Raw genomic sequence first — 19413 nt, 5'->3', positions numbered from 1 at the left:
GCTAACGATAGCGCCTTCAATTAAATAATTGTTATTCTTGTAAAAAATTGATATATATATATATATATATCTACAGATGTATTATTATGTTAGCAGCGAGACAATGATGTCTTTTGGTTAGATAACGTAAATGTTGGAAAGATTACCTCTTCACGTACATCGTGCTTCTTTAATTCGTAGTTCGCAATCATGACTTTTCTCCAAGCGTCCTAGATATTTCGAAAAATATTTGATGTATCTTAATTCCTAAGGCCTGTGAAAATAAGAATCCAACGTTTAGGTCCTATTGTTATTGGTGTTATTGCCGCTGGTAGTGGTGGTGTTGTTGTTATTATTATTGTTGTTACTATTGGAATTAAGCGGACTGCTGATGTTGTCGATCTCACGCTGGGCGCGCGAGATCTTCACTTTATCCCGCGGCGTGCCGTCCTCGCCAGTCTCCATCGCGAACATTTTCATTTTCTCCTTGAAGCTGAGCTTCTCCGGCACCGCGCCAATCTGTGAGTTCTGCTGCTGCTTCTGCTTCTCCGCTAGTCGCTTTTGCCTCGGATCCCTGAAACAACCAATTGTTTAGCATACTTGTGCCAAAGGACTTGCTTATTCAGTAGTAGCTCTTTAAATCTTAAGTGTATGTATGCAACAAAAATTTACTTATAGACTTCTTGAGCCCCGATCACACCGGGGGTGGCGCCAGTAAACGAAGTCCCGGACCCTTCTGGTGTCTTGGGAGAGGCTAATAAATTCTCCGCGTCGTTGATAAAATTCTGAAAGCACAATTGAATAATGGAATATATATCTATAATATATTAATATATATTTGCCAATATATTGATATACATATAATACTGTCGACACTGTCGAACACACTGTGCAACATCAATAACAACATTTACTGAAATCGGGCATAATTTTTTGCACTGTCTAATATAAATTAATGTACCCCGGGTTCCGCAAAGCGCATATGCGCGCATTTATCTATAACATACGTAACGTTTACTATAAAAAATGCGTGCATATGCGCTTTACGGAACCCAGGGGTATAAATGACTCCAAAAAGTCTCCAAATATCAATATAGCAGCACATTATGTCTTGCATAATTTGCGTATGCAAGGACCTCGATAGGAATGTAATCCAAGACAGCTACGATTATATATATATATATATAATAAATAATCTATTTAATATATGTACAATAAACAAAAAACTTGAAGGATACTATAATTAATTTATTAAATAAACTAAATTAAAAAATCTTAAGTAGTAAGAGTGCATCACCATTATCAATTAGTGTTGTATAAATTAAATTATTATAGTTCGTTGAATTAATGTAATTTAGCTTAATGGATAATAATAAATTTGACACTCAATGCAAAATATCTAATATCTAACATATTATAATGCATGATAAATCCCAGATTAAATTCTTATCGAAGAAATGTCCAGTTTAAATGCAAACGTATTGTAACGTATTGCAACAAGTATGTAATTTTTGGGAGCAACCAGCGTGGTATACGCGTAAAGCAACGATCATAGAGACTAGCATCAGTCATATACAACATGAAACATGAATGTAGATCACATAGAATGAAAAATATGAATAAAACATCTAATTTTAGATACAGCGAATAATGCTCGAATGAGAGATACATGATCATTAGATGATAATTACTATAACTGACAGTTCATGCATTGTAAACATCGTAAAGTAGACAGCATGATGTAGCATGATCTGTTTTAACATTTGTACCTTACTTGTTTATCTGCCATCGTAAGCATTTCGACAGGATATTCATATTTATAATAAATTTCGTATTGGCGATATAAATTAATCCCTTAAAGGGATATTAATTTCTTAATTAATTATTTAAACTACAGACCGTATATCAGAAAATAAGAACAAGATTTGTATGGTATGATCTCAAATTACTTCTCTTGAAATTAATATGAAAGATAATGTGATAATGACTAGATACTAAAATATTATAAAGGAAACGCAAAACACACACACTCAAATTTTTTAAAACAATATCAATTATGTGAAATATGTTGCTCAATTATGCTTATCAAAATAAAGGATAGGATAAAATAGAAGTAAATTAAAGCAGGAAAATGATAAGAATTACAAAAATGGATATAAGAAAATTACTCACGTTGGGATCTTCTCTAATGGTGTCCATTGAGATTGACGGCGGGTTTGATGTTCCAGATGATACATTGCGCAGCATAGACTCGCTATTTGCATTCGAATCATGAAAAGAGACCCTTTTCATAGATGCTGGCTGTTGAGAAGTGGGAGGTAGATTAGATGTAGTCGAGCCGTTTGATCTGAGAGCACTTTGCTGAGACATAACGGCGTAACTGGAGCCTCGTTCTGGTGGCGGGGGTGCATCATTTACGTTGTTTTGCGAAGCTACGGTAAAAAAAATATCTTTAATAAAATAATAAAAATACATAAGTCGAATATGCAATACATTCAATAAACACAACAAAAATATAGTGTATTTACAAATCTTTTGTTGGTAGAAAACAAATATTTCAAGACAATTTCTCTTTACAGAAATGAGAATACAGAGAATCAAAGAGTTCGATATTTAATCCATAAAAATTTTAAAAGCTTTATGTTTAATCTACTAACGCATAGATACGTTGGGGCCATTAATAATCAAGTTATCCAAGCGTAACATGCCGGGATGCAGCTGACTTCGCGAATGTTGGCTCGGCTGATACGTTTGCTGCTGTAATTGTTGCTGTTCTTCCTGCTTCTTCTGGTTCTCCTCGTATTCAGCCTGCTTCCGCTTCACCTCGTCCATTCTCCGTTGTAGTTCCCTGTCTTCCACGGAGTGTGACATGCCTATGGAATAGGACTTCTGACCGGAACTGAAATGGCTAAGAGGTGTGCCATAACTAGAGGTCGATACATGCTCTTCGCTCTGACTTGTTGCTGTTTGTTGTTGCGGCTGCTGATGTTGCTGCTGATTTGGTTGCACATGCAAACCACTATTTTCTTGACCAGGACCACTCATCCCAACATTCTGAGACACCGTTTGATTGGATAGAATATGAGCATGGCTACTGGTGACAGGTTGGTTGTTGAGGGGCTGGAGAGGTAAACCACCTCTCATAGACTGGTTGCCTGCGATCGTTCTCGATAAAATTGGTGGCTGCACAGTTCCTTGGACAGTTCTGTCCTGACTGGCCGCCATTCTCAGTAAGCCCTGAACACGCTGCACGCTCTCGTTGTCTAAATCATTACTCTCCTCATCATCGTCCTGATTGGCAATCTCCTCCGCCCTCTTCTGGAAGTCTCTCTCCAGTTGGAGAGCTCGCAGCTGCTCTTCCTGCTGCTGCGTTCGATGCGCCAGCGCGCTCAGCTCGGCGATCTGCTGATCTCGCCATTGTCGAGCGGCTTCTCGCCTACGGGCTTGTTCCTAAAGATACCAGCAATGTCAAATAAAAATGTTCTTAAAGAAAAATACAAAATAAAATTACAAATTCCAAAAAACTTGTTACTGAAATTCTTAACTGCACAATAATTACTAATAGAAAATTTCAATGTAAGAAACTAAATCTATAAATTAAAGATTTTATTGCTTAAGGAGATTTATTTGCATTTATTAAAGCTACCATTTCATTTATTATTTTCCTTTACTAATTACTATTACTTATTACCTTTTCTCTTTCTTCTCGTTGCCAAGGATTTGTCGCGCTATATTGATACTGACGCGGTTGCTGCATGGCACTGATTCCTCCCGCAGGGTAATAACTACCTCGTGGTGGATCTTGCATGCTTGCGGTATACCTGCAACATTTTCTTCCATTATTTAGGATCAAATTTAATCATCAACAGGCAACTTCCAAGATGCGTTAAGATACATACCTTGTGTCGGCTTGCTTGTACAGAGGGTGCGTCGAAGTACTGGGCGGTGGTGGTGGTGGACTTTCGTTAAACTCCTCAGACGGTAAAGATGGTCTCGTTGGCGGCACTTCCGACGTCGTCACAGAGTGGCTTTCTCCGTTTTGCGCGCGATTGACGTTATCGTTTCCATACTGATCGATGCGCTGGTCCAGATTGCCGTTTGGATAATGTGGGCTGTTTTGCGAGCCGGCGAAATGTCGATTCTGTTCGGCGTACGACTTCGTCTCCTGGCCGCTCGAGTCTCTACCGAGTAGATTCTCATTGGGCATCGGTTGATGGCCGCGCGCGATTGCCTCGTTCTTCGGTTTGGGCATCATCGGGCCGTATTGACCTCCGATTACCGGATACCGATTAGGGTACTGATTATACGGGCCGTACTGACCATACTGCGTGCTGTTATATTGAGTGTACTGGGCATCCGGATAATTGTAACTGGGCGCGTTTTGTCTCGCGGCGTAGCTGGAGGTCGTGCCCAGGCTCGATGTAGAACCGAGTGGTCTCGGCGTGCGTACATTCAAGGTATTCGGCATTTGTTGAGCAGGAGGAGCTGCCACTCGAGCGCCCATGTTATACATCCCCGACGGTCTATGCTGATTAAGCAGCGGCGCGCCGCCGCGCAACTCTCGTCGACGAACTTCCTCTTGCATCTCCTGCATCTTCGCCTCCTGGCGGATGATGTCGCGCGACGATTGGGAACGCGGCGGTGGTCCTCCACTGTGTTGTTGCATCTGATTGCTGACCGCCGAGTAGCTTTGCTGCTGGCCTGGGGTGACATACGCGGACGTCGGACGGTCTCGGATGTGACCGCCGATTTCCATGGTAGATGGACGGTTCAACGAGTTCTGCGAACCCCTCAGGGAACTCTTTTGAATATGCTGAGGATTCCTGCAATATGCAACGATAAATTTAGAAAATGTTCAGAACACTTAGGGAAAATTATGAGATTATTCTAAATTGATCCATGTGCACAATGATATTTTCATTTTATGCACGTATAATCAAATGTCAAATGTAAGAAAAGAAGTGCTTAAAATAGGAAAATATAAAATTAAAAATATATGAAAGTTGTACTGTATATCTATACCTGTCATCTGGTTGTTGTAAACTAATTTGTTGTTTCACAGTCGGGTCTTGATTTCGATAAATACTCAGATTCTGATAAAATCGCTCTGCTTCTGTGCCCTGTGCACTCGACGGTGCGTTCATGTGCGTTGCATTTGGATTCAAATTAGGCGACGATTGCTGCCTGCTGACTAAGCCAGTGGGCGGTAAAGTTCCGATTCTCATGGGATCGTGCAAATTATGGCTCGACCTAGAATACATTATTGCATACATTATTCTGATAAATATATTGTTTCTCATGATATTTTACAAGCAGAATGTACAACTTACATACAATTATGATACTGAATATATTAACAAATGAAGAGAAAAAGTTGATTAAATTAATCTTTTGATTTGTCCTATAAGACATTTTCGAAAAATTGCGCTTAATAATTCCTGAAAATTATTTCCAATTTGCTTAGGAGATAAGTTGTATAAAATATTGGGTTGGCAAATAAGTTCGTTCGGTTTTTTGACTGGTTTTGACTGGAAAAAACCGAACGAACTTATTTGCCAACCCAATACAAAGATATATTAAAATATGTATTGAGAGCGATCTGAATTGAGTTGAAGATATATACCTGGAGCGTAAAGAAGTTGCACTGTTGATCGTCGCCATAGGAGGTGGTTGAACAGGCGGTGTAACGCTGTTACTGGAAGAAGCTCTGCTGTATCCAGGATTAAACACCTCATGCTGTTGCTTGGTCTCGGTACCCATATCTACGTAAATCCAATTATTATTTACAAACGAGTAAATGTAGCCGTGCATACTCTATCAAATACATCTTTATCCTACTTAAATCTTCTAATAAGAGGTAGATGTTCCTCTTACGTTTAATCTACCTAGTGAAACCCGATAAAGCTGCGTGATTCGATAAGAGATAGAGATAGACGTTCCTCTCTTATGCTAATCTGTCTAGTGAAACTCGCTAAAGCTGTGTGATTCGGGCATGATATGCACACACAAAGCTCGCTCTTACTTACTATGCAATGCCGGCACAGACTTGCTGCTGTGGATTTGCTGAGGAGTGGCGTCGTGTCCAAGCCGCGACGGTAAATCTCGCTCGCTCATGCGACGAGGACCTGCGGTAGCCCAAGCGGGTACACAAAGAGACAGCTTTGAGTTAATGCATTGGTGAACACGAAGGTGCCGAGGCGCAATATTAAAATGATCACTCATGCACATACGCAAAGCACACATTTGTCGAGAACGAGAATACGCTCTCTTTTGGATCATCGAAGTCTAACTTTGACACGTTGAAAGCGGTGGAAAAAGAAAATGTCATACGGCCAACTGTAAAGACACTTATGGCAATGACGAGCTACAGCGAACAAATTTGTATATGCATTGTGATATTGTTTCAACAAAACTATGAAATAATTCTCGTTGGTTGGATGCAGTGAATGGACAAAGTATTGATATGATTACTTAATGTTTAAAAGTGATATAGTTTATAATTGCAATAGAATAATAAAAAATTATTGCATTGGAGTTTGCGGAAAAGGTATTATACAAAGTAAATAATAAATATTTAAACATGTATTTCATGCGTGCACGTTTGCATGTGATTAATTCATGAGTTTGATTTCATGTGATTAAGTTAATTAAATAAAAAAATATAAAATTATAAAATAAAAGGTACTTATTTTGTCGCAATTACTGTGCAATATCGTAATTAAACAATCACATCGAATTACATAAAGTATTCTCTCTATGCACATAACTATGATTATGTGCACGTAATATCGCAGACGTTGTTAAATATATCACTACTGTAGGCATAGCAATGCAACAAAAGAAAGTACCTGAAAATTGTATTAATATATCATGCTTGCATATTAGTAGAACATCGTGTTATTATGGAACAAAAGTATATCTATTAGTGTCATATTTTATAATTTGCAGGATAATACTTGCAAATCCATTTCTGAATTAAAACCAGATGATAAAATCAATTTAACATAAATGTTAATCAATGCATTTATCAAAAACTGGCCAAATCAATTTCTTAATTCTGCTCAAGTCTTCGGCTTCCCCATCTTCATTTAGAAAAAAAATTTAAAGTTCATTATGACAAGACGGAAAATATATTGTTCTAAAAATTTTATATTATTTTAGCCTATTATTTTAATTTTATAAAAATAATTTGATCAATTTTTGATTTCATCGTTTTAGAAATCATGCCAGAAAACAACGTAAGTATTGTAAAAAAGATGTGAGAATGATTTATGTTGAAAATCATTCGGGCACTACGGCCGCGTTATAAATAAATATAGGAGCAAACGTAATGTATGTAAACAGATCTAATAAATCGTGCGACACTGATCCGTCTGCAAACGTCGATTTTCCATTCGTCTCATTCAGGCGGAATGAAAGTGCTTGAAGAAAGAAAAATTCGACTAAATGCACATTCAATGTATAACACGTGGTGGTAGCTTACTCAAGGCGGACCGGTCATCATCTTTCAGCGAGCTGATCTCGCGGAAGCTCCAACCGTCCCTCTCCGAATCGGACTTCCGTCTCGAAATGTCAAACTCGCTCTGAGATTTCCGTTCTGCTCTTAATCGTCCTATATTTTTTGTCTCGTTTTCACGCGATAATTTAAAAGAGCTATCTTTCAGCCGATCGTAGCTCTTGCGCTTTGTACGAGTTCTTTTTTTCCCGTCAGATCTCTGTACTTCAGTAGTTCGATCTAAATTCGTCCATCTGTCTTTCTCGCGCGGTTCTCTCTTTGATTCCAATTCTTCAAGCGACAGATGACGATTCCATCGCGTGCCGTCCTCTAATTTATCGCCAAAGAATTCGCCAAATTTTGTTTGGTCTTCGGCAGTTTGAACTGAAGTAGAATTCATCGGATTGTCTCGCTTTCTGGAGCCTTTATTCAATTTCAATTCTTCGAGAGAACGATGACGTTGCCATCGCGTACTCCCCTTGGGACTCGAGATCGATCTGTTGCAGGACTTGTAAGATGAATCAAGATCTTCGCGAAGATTTTCAGAAGATCGCGATCGATCGTCAGAATCAGATAAAAATTTGTTGTTCAAGATACTTTCACAGCTTCGCGTCTTAGTGGACTTGTGAAGATCTATGGCTTTCTCAATCTCTTCTTTTCCATAAATTGCAGTACCGATCAGATTGCTTTCGCTCTTACAGAGAGGTTTAGCAATTCGCATTCGCAGGACGTTCAGTTTGTTATCACCCGATCGTGAATACGCATTCGCATGTCGCGGAAGTATCAACGAGCTCTCTAAAAAGCTGCTGTTGGAGCAATTCTTAGCGGCGGAATGAGAAATGTCTATAAATAGGCATTTGGGATGCTTTTCGCAATACTGACGAACCTGTGACCTGATATCTTCCGAGGACCGAGAACTCTTTGCAACGTTCGATAGCGACAGTACGATGGAAGAATGGGAAGGTGAATGAACGGAAGGCAGGGAAGAAGATAACGAAGAGTCAGGAGCTTTCGACATTTTCTGAAAGTTATCGGTCAACAACGATAATTTCTCTCGAGGCGTTGTTTCTGATTGATTTATAAAATTTGACTGGGGCGAATCGCTATAAGCATAAGCGGATGTACCGTTATTCTCATTTATTGTGGAAACGGCAGAAGATTGCGCCAAGTCTTGCTCCGGAATAAATAAAGGCGCATCGGTATTATCCAGATTTGAGAACTGCTCGAGTTGTTCTGCGATTACTTGCTGCTGTTCGAGCGAGAGTTTGGAACTGCTGTCTTTGATATTAACTTTTTCTGCTGGAAACAACTTTTCCACATCTTTTCGATTTTCCACTGTAAAAGAAGCTTGGGATTTGCTGTCATCGATTGCCATATTGTTATCTTTAACCTCTGCAAAAGTTGCGTCCTTTTTGATACCAAGAAACACTTGATCTTTGCTACCATTACTCGATATATTTTCAACCTTAGTCGAAGCTATGTTCTTCGTACCAACTAAACTTTGATTTTTACCTTTAAAAATATTCTTATCATGATTCTCGTCTATTGCTAGAATTGTACTTTCCTTAGCATCAGTCGTAACTTGTTCCTTTACTGGAATCCTGGCAATTGTAACTCGTCTAGCGCCGCAATGATGAAATCTACATTCCTCGATCGCGAAATCGCCATTGGTTTCAACGTCAACTAGAACGATATTGTTACGCCTCTCAGCTGAGCAGATTCGAAAGTTTTCATCTCCTTCTTTTGTCAAGTCCGAATCTGATTTATATTCTTTCTGCGCGTGACAAGGTCTATGTAAATGTTCGTCGCTTTTATCCGGCGTTATGATATTCGGTTCCGACACGAACTGACGGGAACCGTTCAACTTGGTGGACTTGAATTTGATCAGACCGGCATCGCCAAGCTTCGAGAAATGTTTCGCTAGCGCTGCAACTCTGCCGCACCCTAAACGCACTTCTTCCGGCGACTTCCAGCATTTCTCCGTTTTGGATTCGTCACTAGACACATCGCTGTTCAGTCCGCTCAGATCAAGATGCAACTCTGGCATTATCGTGTACATCTTAGGAGTCGAGATTCCTCCCTCGGCGTCTCTATCGGCTCTGCTCGACGCACAATCATCGTTAATCGTGGAACTAGACTCATCCGCGCAATCTTCGGAATTGGAAATGTCGTCTAATTTATCGCCATATCGTTCATCGATGTTCAACGTACGTTTTGTAATATTGTCCGCACCTTGAAGACGCGAAAAGTCACCCGACTTACAATTGGATGATATCTCTGTAATGCAATTTGACCCAGCTGTAGCGTCTTTGACGAACAATATTGATTTATTCGTAGGGAAGGAGCTAGAAATTGATGAAAAGTTCTGATTGCTACCCGTATCTAATAACTCAAAATTAGATTGTGGAACACTTAGAGTTTGTTTTCTATCGCGATCTACATTTATACGTTTCTGAAAATTTCTACGATTAAAGTTGTCGTCACAACCAGCTTTAATACAATGCTCGCATTTCTTACTCGGCTCTACTTGAACACATTCAGAGGATTCCGTGTAATTAATATCTTCGGTTTGATCGATGTAGGGTATAGCATCGAAAAAATTTTCTTCGAAAGTCAGTAACGAGTGTTTGTAATCTTTCGTAGTCCCCGCATACTCCAGCGGCGGAGTGGTGATCCTTTCGAATGGATTTAAAGTGTCCGTAGAATTACTCGACGCGGCTCTGCCTTGTTCCACGTTACTCTCTTCTTCTTCTATGATTTTATCGTCGCTCTCGTCGCTCTCGTCCTGATACAAGATGGATGATATCTCGTTGTCGCTCGTAATAGAGATTAAGGGACAGGGCATACGAGATCTCGGGAGACGCACGGGAGATACGGTGGGGGTGGAAGGACGATAGTGTTCTTTCTCGTCGACGACGCCGCGAAACGCGCCTCTCTGACGAAAAATGGAGAACGGATCTTGCCGCGTGGAACGGCACTCGTCGATGTTGACTCGTGGGAAACCTCGGTCAACTTGATTATAGTAAGGGAATGTCTCGACGCATTGAGACGGGATCGCACCTGGTTGAACTGAATCCTGACACGGCGCCTGCTTCGGGAAGGACAATAAGTCGCCCATCGAGTGTGACGTGGCTGGTTGACTATTGGTCGTCTCCGTCGTCTCTACCGCCGGCTCTAAGAGCTCGGATCTTGGCCGAGTCTTATATGCTGCATGAAACAAGTGGTTAGTCAAGCGTTAGTAAAGCAGGCTCTTCTCGAGCGAAGCGAAGCGAAAGGCGTTATTCTGACGGAGCGATTATTCGGATTAGAAAATGTCCGCTGGCGATAAATCTGGCCAATATTTTGTAAAAAATAGGATCTTGCTGACACGTGTGCACTTGAAGCAAGAAACTGATAATCGTTTGGAAGAGTTATTTTATATATCATTAAATTAATTCAATTTATAATAAGATTATTTTAATTGTATATTATCATAATTTCATGATAGAATTTTGTTACAATAACTTAATAATTTTTTACTGTCTCGATACAAATAAATTATTTATAATTTTACAATAAAAAAAATTGGACTAATATTTTGTAAGATATTATAGATCGTATAGTATATTCTCTTCGCGAGCTTTAGCAATTGAAAAACTGATTACATAGAATCTAATTATAAGATCTCTATTATCTTTTTCTTGCTCCAAAGACAAAATTAGCTCTGGAAATTATGATATTAGGTATTAATCTTCGAACTTACCTCTTGTCATCACAGGAGAAGGTTGAGATAATAACGTTGCGAGTCCATGATATATAGCGCCCTGCTTTGCGACTTCTAATGTCACGATCGGACCGGTACGCACAAGATACTCGGCAGCCCTGCGAATCAATTTTAATGATATAATGTTTCAAACATTGTTAAAAAATAACTTTATTAAGTTAAAATTAAATCAGTCTAAAAATTATATCGTACTTTTCTTGCGTAATCCCGACCAGACTTTGTCCGTCTACTTTGAGTAATTGATCGCCTGCCGTCAATCTACCATCCTAAAAACATATACATAAAAATAAATTAACTTATTTAAAAACATGGACTGATTTGTAATTTGTTTTTGTAAATTTAAGGGGATCCTAAAGCCGTCTGTAATACCGGCTTTTTTTCTTAGCACTAATCTTTTAATTGACTTTATAGAAATGCAAAATTCTTGTCTAGAATTAAAGTACGCATCAAAATCTAGGTCATGGTGGTCAAATTTATATCGAAAACAAAAAAAAATTAATATTTTTGTTAATTTTTGGTATACGTGACGACAATATTTGCTTTGTACAAAAATTTCACGATAAATATCCACAAAATTAAACCGGCATGACCTAGGGACAACATTTAAGAACAATATCGTGCAATTAGATCTAAGATTGAAAACCTAGAAAAAAAGATTACTTTATATAACTTTTATATGTGCAAAAGCACATTCAAGTTGACAGGATAAGCAATATTGCGTGTGGCAAGAGATGGCGCAGTAATTGAACAAAGACAGATGCCTCTCGTTAGACAAGGACAGATATAGATATATGACAAGAAAACAGAATTAGAAATGTTGACATTACCGACGTCGAGGAAGTTCAGCCTTCACTTTAGGATCCCCTTAAATTCTAATTTTATAACTAAAATTTTTAAATTATATTCAATGTATAATTACTTTTTATTTCAAAGAAAAAATTTTAATTAATCATATTCAATGTTATATAACATAATTTAATTTAATTTAAGTTAAAAGCGTATCATGTTATGTGATTAAAACTTGTCATATTTAAAAAATGCTATCATATGCAAAATTTTATTTAATAATAATTAATATGCATTGAATATCATTACACATTTTAAACATAATTTTAATATCTACATTAAATGTAAAATATTTTTAAATAAATGACGGTTACTTACAGCATCAGCAGCACCACCAGCAACAACGCTTTTGATGTAGATACCTAATCGGTCCTGTCCTGTGCCCTACGTGTACCAGAATTAAAATAGCATTACTTTATAATAAAATTACATTATAATAAATAAGTATGTGCAGCTAAGGATACACACCTTTGCTGCAACGATGCTTAAGCCCATGCCGTTGGTACTCTTGTGCAATTTAATAACGTGTATCTCAGGTTGAGTTTGATTTTGATTAATGTGACTGATATAGCCACCAGACCTATTACTCATTGCGCTAGGACTACGCAACTGCAAAAAATTGTGTATAAAAATATTTCTCTATAATTATTAATTAAATTAATTATATTAAATTAATATAATTATAAATAATTATTAATTAGATCTTGGATCTAAGACACATATGAAAATGATAAACGCTACGATCTGCTTACTACTTAGTTTTCATATTAAAAAATTTTTAAAGTTATAAGAATTTGCAGCTTACATTGTTGTGATGGTCTATCATGTAAATGGTCCAATAGCCACTACTGGTGGGTTGGGCTGCCATTCGACATAAACCATCTCGTTGCAGAGGTGCCAGAAATTCCGCCAGTCCTGGTGGAACTCCTCTTATTACTTCGCAGCTGTAACCATCCTCAGGAAGTAATAATGCTAATCCTAGAACAGGTTCCTCTTCCAGTCTTATTTCACGGCCATCTGCACGTGCAAGTGTATCCGCGACACTCTCTGCTACCTATAATATTGTGTAAAATATATATTTTGTAGAATGACATTTTATGTCAACAAGACGCAGATTATCGTACTTTTAAATGTACTCACTCTCACCACATTCTCGATCAATTCGGCAGGTAGCCTAGGCTCGTCCGCGGCCGGTTGATATTTTTGTAGTAATGCCCTCACCTGCAGAGAATTTAATTTAAAGCAAGTCGAGCTTAGCGTTGCCAGCTCCTCAGCATTGTATTTGGGAGCCTGTAGTAGATGAGTCGCCTGCATGATCGTCGCCAAGTGGCATTGACTGGCAAGTTCCAAGCCTTGCCTCTCGGCCCAGGTCTCCAATGCGTTCAGCCTCGCTTTGAGTCTACGTCCGAACCATCTGACGCACAGATTTCCGTTCGAGACGAGAGTGTTGAAAGCTGTCGCGTTGATTGCGTGAAACAGATGACTAAACAACTGTATCGTCAACGCAGCATTCACCCGGCATCGTCGCAGTAGGGCCATCGTGTTTGAGAAAATCTGCAGCACTCCAGCTTCCTTTGCCGGCTCATCTGCGTCCGCCATGAACTGTGTCATTGCTGGCGTGAGTTCTAATGTGACGCAACGCACTAGCGAACCAAAGGCTGTATGCACCGCATCCGCTAGGATGTCTTGTGCCCGTGTGGAAAATGCGCCCACGTGCCGGTCACTCTTCAACATGTGTAGCAGTTCCGAACCGTTCGCCAACCAAAAGGCCAACGACGAAGCGTCCATGTAACGTTCCTGGGAACATAATCTTCCTTAAAACTACTGTTGACATATACTATCATATGGAATAACTTATGCTATAGTTATACTTTTCCAAATATCTGAACTAGTACACTTCTTTTTTAATATATTCACTGAAACAGTTCAGGAATATTCTAAAGTTTATACCTGTAATTTCTAAATCAGGTATTTTATTGCTCAAAATAGAAGAATTAAATTCACAATAAAATACCTGGATAACGCGTTGGATCATGGTAGCGACATTCGCCAACATGACGGTAAGTCGGTGCGCTCTTTCCGTGGGCTGCAATTCTGGTTTATAGTGAGTGCTGGCGCGATATCTCGCGCTGAGATAGAGGGTATAGGTTGGCGCCAACTTAAATTGTGGCGCCGAGGGTTCTACATCGGTGATGACAGCGTGGAGGAAGGTCTCCTCTGTCTCCTCGAGGAATTCTAAGACAGCTGGCAAGATCGGATCCGTGCCTCGCGGTTGCCGATCGTATTGTGAGTGTCTGCCAATAATCGATAAACGTTAATTTCCTTTCTTTGGCTTCAAACTTTTAAATCTTCTTTTTCAAAAGTAAATGTTATTAATATTTCGAGAAAGAATAGTTTAACGACATAAATTCATACAACATTATGTTTTACATCTGCCTTAAATATGAATAATTCTATGTATTTGCAATATATTGTAAGAAAGCACTAATAGTGTACATTCTACGATGCATTGCTACTCTAAAAGAATGCTTAATAATGTATCGTAATTGTGCACTCGATAAACTGAAAAAACTTGGCTAAATCGGCAAGCTGTAAATGTAAAGGGGTAGAATTTCAGAGAAGCTTCTAAATCGCAAAAATAATTAAATTACATCCAGCATACTTCTTAATCATTTTATAAAAAATTAACAGAATTTTTTTAAGAACACTTTTACATCGTAACTGTTCGTGATAAAGGTTTCATAATAAAAAGTTGCATTATATCGAAATTTTCTTCGTTATAAATGCGACTCTATATATTAACAATAAGTTCTAATCTTTTTTCGACTAGCTCAAGTATCATAAACCGTCGTAGATTTATCGTTCCGATTTGCTACCTGTTGCCGTCCCTGCTGCTGCTCAGACTAGCGGTCTCCACGTTTCCATCCAGATCGAATGTGGTCTCATAATTATGCGTAGGCTCCGGCGGATGCGTGGGACTACGAGGGCTACGGACTGCTGCGACAGCGGACTTCGAGGGGCTCGACGGAGCCGCCCGCTCCTGGGCCTGACCCGGGATCTGACCACCGCCGTTCGGTGTTCCAGATCCCGGATGAAACTTCTCCGAGCTGACGTCCTGACTGGTCGCGTCCGGCGAGCGTCTATCGTTTACACGCGTGCGAAGCGAACATCACGACGGGAAAAGCAAACGTAAAGCATATCGAGCGAAATAAACGTAAATGAAAAAGTAATAAAAATTCATGGGAAAATGCGTTTCAATTCTCTAATTACAGCCTCAAATTACAGCCTCCGCCGAAAGTATGGAAGATTTTTAATAAAGTATGATAAATTTATTGATTAATATCAAAAAGTTTTTTATATATAATCTTCTCTTCCTTTTTTATTTAAATAAAGAGATTTATAGTATGCTTTTCAATTTACAATTTCTAGTATTTATTGAAAATGTTCCATACTTTCATAGCCAACATATAAAGAACTTTAATATTCAAGTAACTAATAAAAACTATATACATGAAATTTAATGCAATACGGCATTAAGAGTATCTGATAATTGTAACAAGGTGAACACTATTGTTGTAAGTGCATTCACATTGAGATACATAAAAGAACATGTACTGACTAATCGCAACGAACGAGCAACATTCGTGCATCACGTCTATTTCTCACCTGAATGCAATGACGAGAAAAAGGAATACGTGTCTCGAACTTACCGGTCGTAAGCGTAGTCGATCTGTTTGTTAGAATCCTGTCTCTGCCTAATGCGCTCTTCCGGCGCTGGGTCGATGAATCGGAAGGTGTGCATTCTACCGAATTTGATGATAGCTCCATTCTGTAAGCATGCAACATTGAAGCTTATCATTACATTTGCTCTTCAAATCGATGCGCCAACAATTCGATATATTAAATTAAATATTAATTTCTTTACTCGCGTTGCGATCCATATTTAAAAAAGCAACCAAAAGTTACATAAACGGTCATATATACAAAATGCGAACATATACCAACTGCAAAAACGGACACTTACCTGCAGAATGGTCGTCTGATGTATCCTCTGGTTATTGACGTACGTATGTGCGTCTCTGGAACACGGCGTGAGGGTCACAATGTTCTCGGTAAAGGCTATAACGCAATGCCTGGGCATCACCGTCGGTCCTGGCAGCGTCAACGTCTGCGCTTGCACCGCTTGCGGTCCTATCGGTCTCTCCGACCCGACCTCCGTGACATTCGGCTGTAATCGGTGTCGCACTCCGGCGCCGTTCGGGATATCGCTGCCATCAGGATTAAGTTCCAGTAGGAATGGTAGCCTCTCGTCCTCGTACCTGTAAAAAACAATCGCAGCTATCACTAAAATGTTCGTTACTGCAGGATTAAATATCTGGATAAATCATAAACTCATCATCAAAGTATGAGCAATTAATAACGGACTAAACGTTTATAGGCAATGTCTGATGTCCTTTGAATAACAATTTTTCCCAAAACTGTGACGTATGTACCTGTGATCCAACTCGTTCCACTTTCCGGCTGGTTTCTTTTTACGTTTCCGCGGCATGTAATCTGCGGGCCTCCTCCTCACGTGAAACATAATGGAACCTGCGAGAAGAATGCATGTCGTAAGATTTTATTCAAGCACACCGAGAACAAATTAGACTATGTACATATATATTCTTATTCTAATAATCTAATACATAATAAATTATAAATTTATAAAAACAAAAAAAAAAGTTATACTATAAATTTATAATACATTTCATACAGTATACTGAAGAGTACAAATCATAAAGATTATAATATTGATACATTTACAATAACTTGCTGAAGAACAAGAAATATTTCAAAAATTGATGTATACACAAAATTTTTAAAAGGATCTTTAAAATTCTCTTAAAATTGCTAAGGGATATAAAGAAATTAATAAATAAATAGTTCGCCAATAAAAATAAAAGTAGATAATGAGCGCAATGAAGGGCATCAGAGATCTTATCGGTACAGTTCTGGGAATGAAGCCGAAGGATGAGAGCGGTTGAAAAGAAAGAAGGGAAATAAAAAAGGGAAGGGGACCTCCTTCATATCGGCAACGTATGAACGCTCGTCGTTGATTTAAAGATGCGTGGCGTGTAATAATCGCGCATGAGAAGCTTCGCGGTAAATCGTCGAATTAGTATGATGGGCTAGATAGCGATCGTGCATTTTTCTCGCGTTACAGCACTGCCGTGCGTTTCCTACGCGGCAACGCACGTGTGCGTGCTTCAAAGCACACGGTGGCTTCTCACGGAAGAAAACGGAAAGGGAGAATGACTCTCGGCTTCGGGTCAGCGCGCCGCACAGTCATTGCACCCGCCGTCGCCGGCGTTTTCATCACGTTTTCCCTCGTCCTTGCATCTGGAAACGGCGCGGCGCCTCGTGCTTTCGGCAGCGAACCCATCGAGTATTATACGGCTCGACGAAAGAAAAAATTCGCTTTCTCCCAAACCCGTAGAAAGAAAGTAGTTTCACTGCATATAATTTGAGTATAAAATGCTCTATCGCAATTTTAAGAAAGAAATTATGTTTAAAGTTGTAAAAAAAATATTTTTTACTTTTCACCTGCACGTATACAACATATTGCAAGTTTCATTCCGCCCAAAATTATTTTATTTCTTAAAAGAAATCTATTGTAAAAATTACTGTTTAGAAGATTGTCTAAAATTATTTATATTGTTAGAATTTGCAGTCTTCAAAATTTGTTGTAAGAATTAGCGTTAAAAAAATTTTCGTTGCGATGTCAAATATCGGGTTTATCGCAGTTCTAAATTAAAGTGTAGGCGTTACGAGGGAATTTATATTCGACGAATCATCAAATTTAATAGCTTCCAAATCTCGAAGAATTCTCAAGTTCAGAAAGTCATAAATAAGCGTTCGATATTCGACAGTGATAGAAATCAGCGAGCTTCGTAGACTCGCCGAACAATCTACGATTTTAAAGGCTTTAATCGCACAATCGACTCATAATTAAGTCTTGAAAACTGCGATTAGTTTCGAACCTTGTCCAATCTTAGATTGAAATTTTCTTGAATTTAAATTGTTCCAGAACTCAAAGAAACTTGAAATTTTCATTAAAAGCACACGCGGCACTCACCTAACATCACCTCCGCCTTGCCATTCCGGCGTGGCTTGAATGGCCAAAGTCCAATCATGTAACACTTTTAGATGGATTCACGAATAATAACATAGATATATAATCACGAGAAGATTTCTATTCGAATCACAACCGATACTCCAACAGTTTCGTATCAGTGGCACGTTTTGTAGACACGTTTTGTGTCTCTTTATTCACATCAAACTGTCACAAAAATATACCTTTTTGTAAAGCAAATTTTTCACTTCTTTAATTCAAACTTTATATTTTTTATTAATTTAATATATAACAAAAAGAACAATCGACATATGATTTTATCTTAAATTCTCTATTATTGTCCATCATAATGTTTTTCCATTAATAGTTATATGCAATCTTTATGGGTATAAAGTATTTATTAATAAACCAGATTTTTGTGAGAAATTAATAGCGAAATATTTCTATTGTGCAAAGAATTATTCAGTGAGATATTTGTAAGGGGTGCATAAAAGTATTGTAAAAGTTCATATCATTTGGAATCAAAGTCGCAATATAAAGCGATAAGCAGGAAAACGATTGGTTTAATAGATCAATTTTATCCGAGGACATCGCGAACAAGTATATGTTTTATGGCAATTTTCCCAGAACGGTATACATTTATAAATCGATTAGTATGTTTCAAAGCGCTATAAAATATCCTTTACGAAGTTCTGGGAACGATACAAAACAACTCCGTTACATGTCAGTAAAGCACTTATTGCAATTTGTATACATAGCTTTAAACTTTTCAGTTCACGCGATAGTAAATGCCAACGTGATATTGCAACGCAAAAGATTTGTATAGACATTACAAACGTTAGCTTGATACACACGTAAACAATACGATAAGCGAAAATCAAATAAATAAAAATAGCTCGATATACTTGACTGATAATCCTGAATTTAAAAATAACTAAAAATTTGTATACTGTATTATAAACCTTTAAGCGTCTTCAACCACGTTACTCTAATTCACTTTCGTGATTCTTGTCATTAATAAAAATCGATTAAATTGTTAATCAATTTTTTGCCGAAGAACAATTCAATTAGGGCAAAGCATTATCCTAATCAAAATAATTTGCTTAAATTTTCGTCGTTCATCGTTTTAATTATACGCGTAATTTATCATTTAGTAAATTCTTTACACGGCATATTATTTTTATCAAATTCATTAAAAAATTGTACTTTATTAACTAT

The 19413-nt window shown here is 38.2% G+C and overlaps 1 protein-coding gene across 19 annotated transcripts in view; it reads right to left on the bottom strand.

Annotated features, from left to right (window-relative positions):
• Positions 1 to 19413, bottom strand: part of LOC112464887 (afadin) — a 42148-nt gene continuing 22735 nt past the window's right edge. For 9 of the 19 annotated variants that reach the window (XM_025032146.1, XM_025032147.1, XM_025032149.1 and 6 more), the window contains 21 exons: positions 16577 to 16673; positions 16108 to 16402; positions 15794 to 15912; positions 14960 to 15223; positions 14098 to 14377; positions 13224 to 13880; positions 12889 to 13137; positions 12552 to 12692; positions 12402 to 12467; positions 11430 to 11503; positions 11217 to 11335; positions 7463 to 10681; positions 6006 to 6104; positions 5603 to 5741; positions 5002 to 5229; positions 3879 to 4802; positions 3671 to 3800; positions 2637 to 3429; positions 2152 to 2411; positions 652 to 764; positions 277 to 553 (listed from right to left, as the gene is read on the bottom strand). In XM_025032146.1, coding sequence (XP_024887914.1) covers positions 277 to 553; positions 652 to 764; positions 2152 to 2411; positions 2637 to 3429; positions 3671 to 3800; positions 3879 to 4802; positions 5002 to 5229; positions 5603 to 5741; positions 6006 to 6104; positions 7463 to 10681; positions 11217 to 11335; positions 11430 to 11503; positions 12402 to 12467; positions 12552 to 12692; positions 12889 to 13137; positions 13224 to 13880; positions 14098 to 14377; positions 14960 to 15223; positions 15794 to 15912; positions 16108 to 16402; positions 16577 to 16673 — 8543 coding nt within the window. Of the gene's footprint in view, positions 554 to 651; positions 765 to 1748; positions 1762 to 2151; positions 2412 to 2636; positions 3430 to 3670; positions 3801 to 3878; positions 4803 to 5001; positions 5230 to 5602; positions 5742 to 6005; positions 6105 to 7462; positions 10682 to 11216; positions 11336 to 11429; positions 11504 to 12401; positions 12468 to 12551; positions 12693 to 12888; positions 13138 to 13223; positions 13881 to 14097; positions 14378 to 14959; positions 15224 to 15793; positions 15913 to 16107; positions 16403 to 16576; positions 16674 to 18198; positions 18413 to 19413 lie in introns of those variants that run through there. The other 10 variants (XM_025032154.1, XM_025032144.1, XM_025032160.1 and 7 more) reach the window with 10 other exon arrangements.

Source organism: Temnothorax curvispinosus, unplaced genomic scaffold, assembly GCF_003070985.1.
Source record: "Temnothorax curvispinosus isolate PA1 unplaced genomic scaffold, ASM307098v1 QBEX01014697.1, whole genome shotgun sequence".
Classification (NCBI taxonomy): domain Eukaryota; kingdom Metazoa; phylum Arthropoda; class Insecta; order Hymenoptera; family Formicidae; genus Temnothorax; species Temnothorax curvispinosus.
Note: the sequence above shows the minus strand (reverse complement) of the source record. Positions and strands in the feature narration are given on the sequence as shown.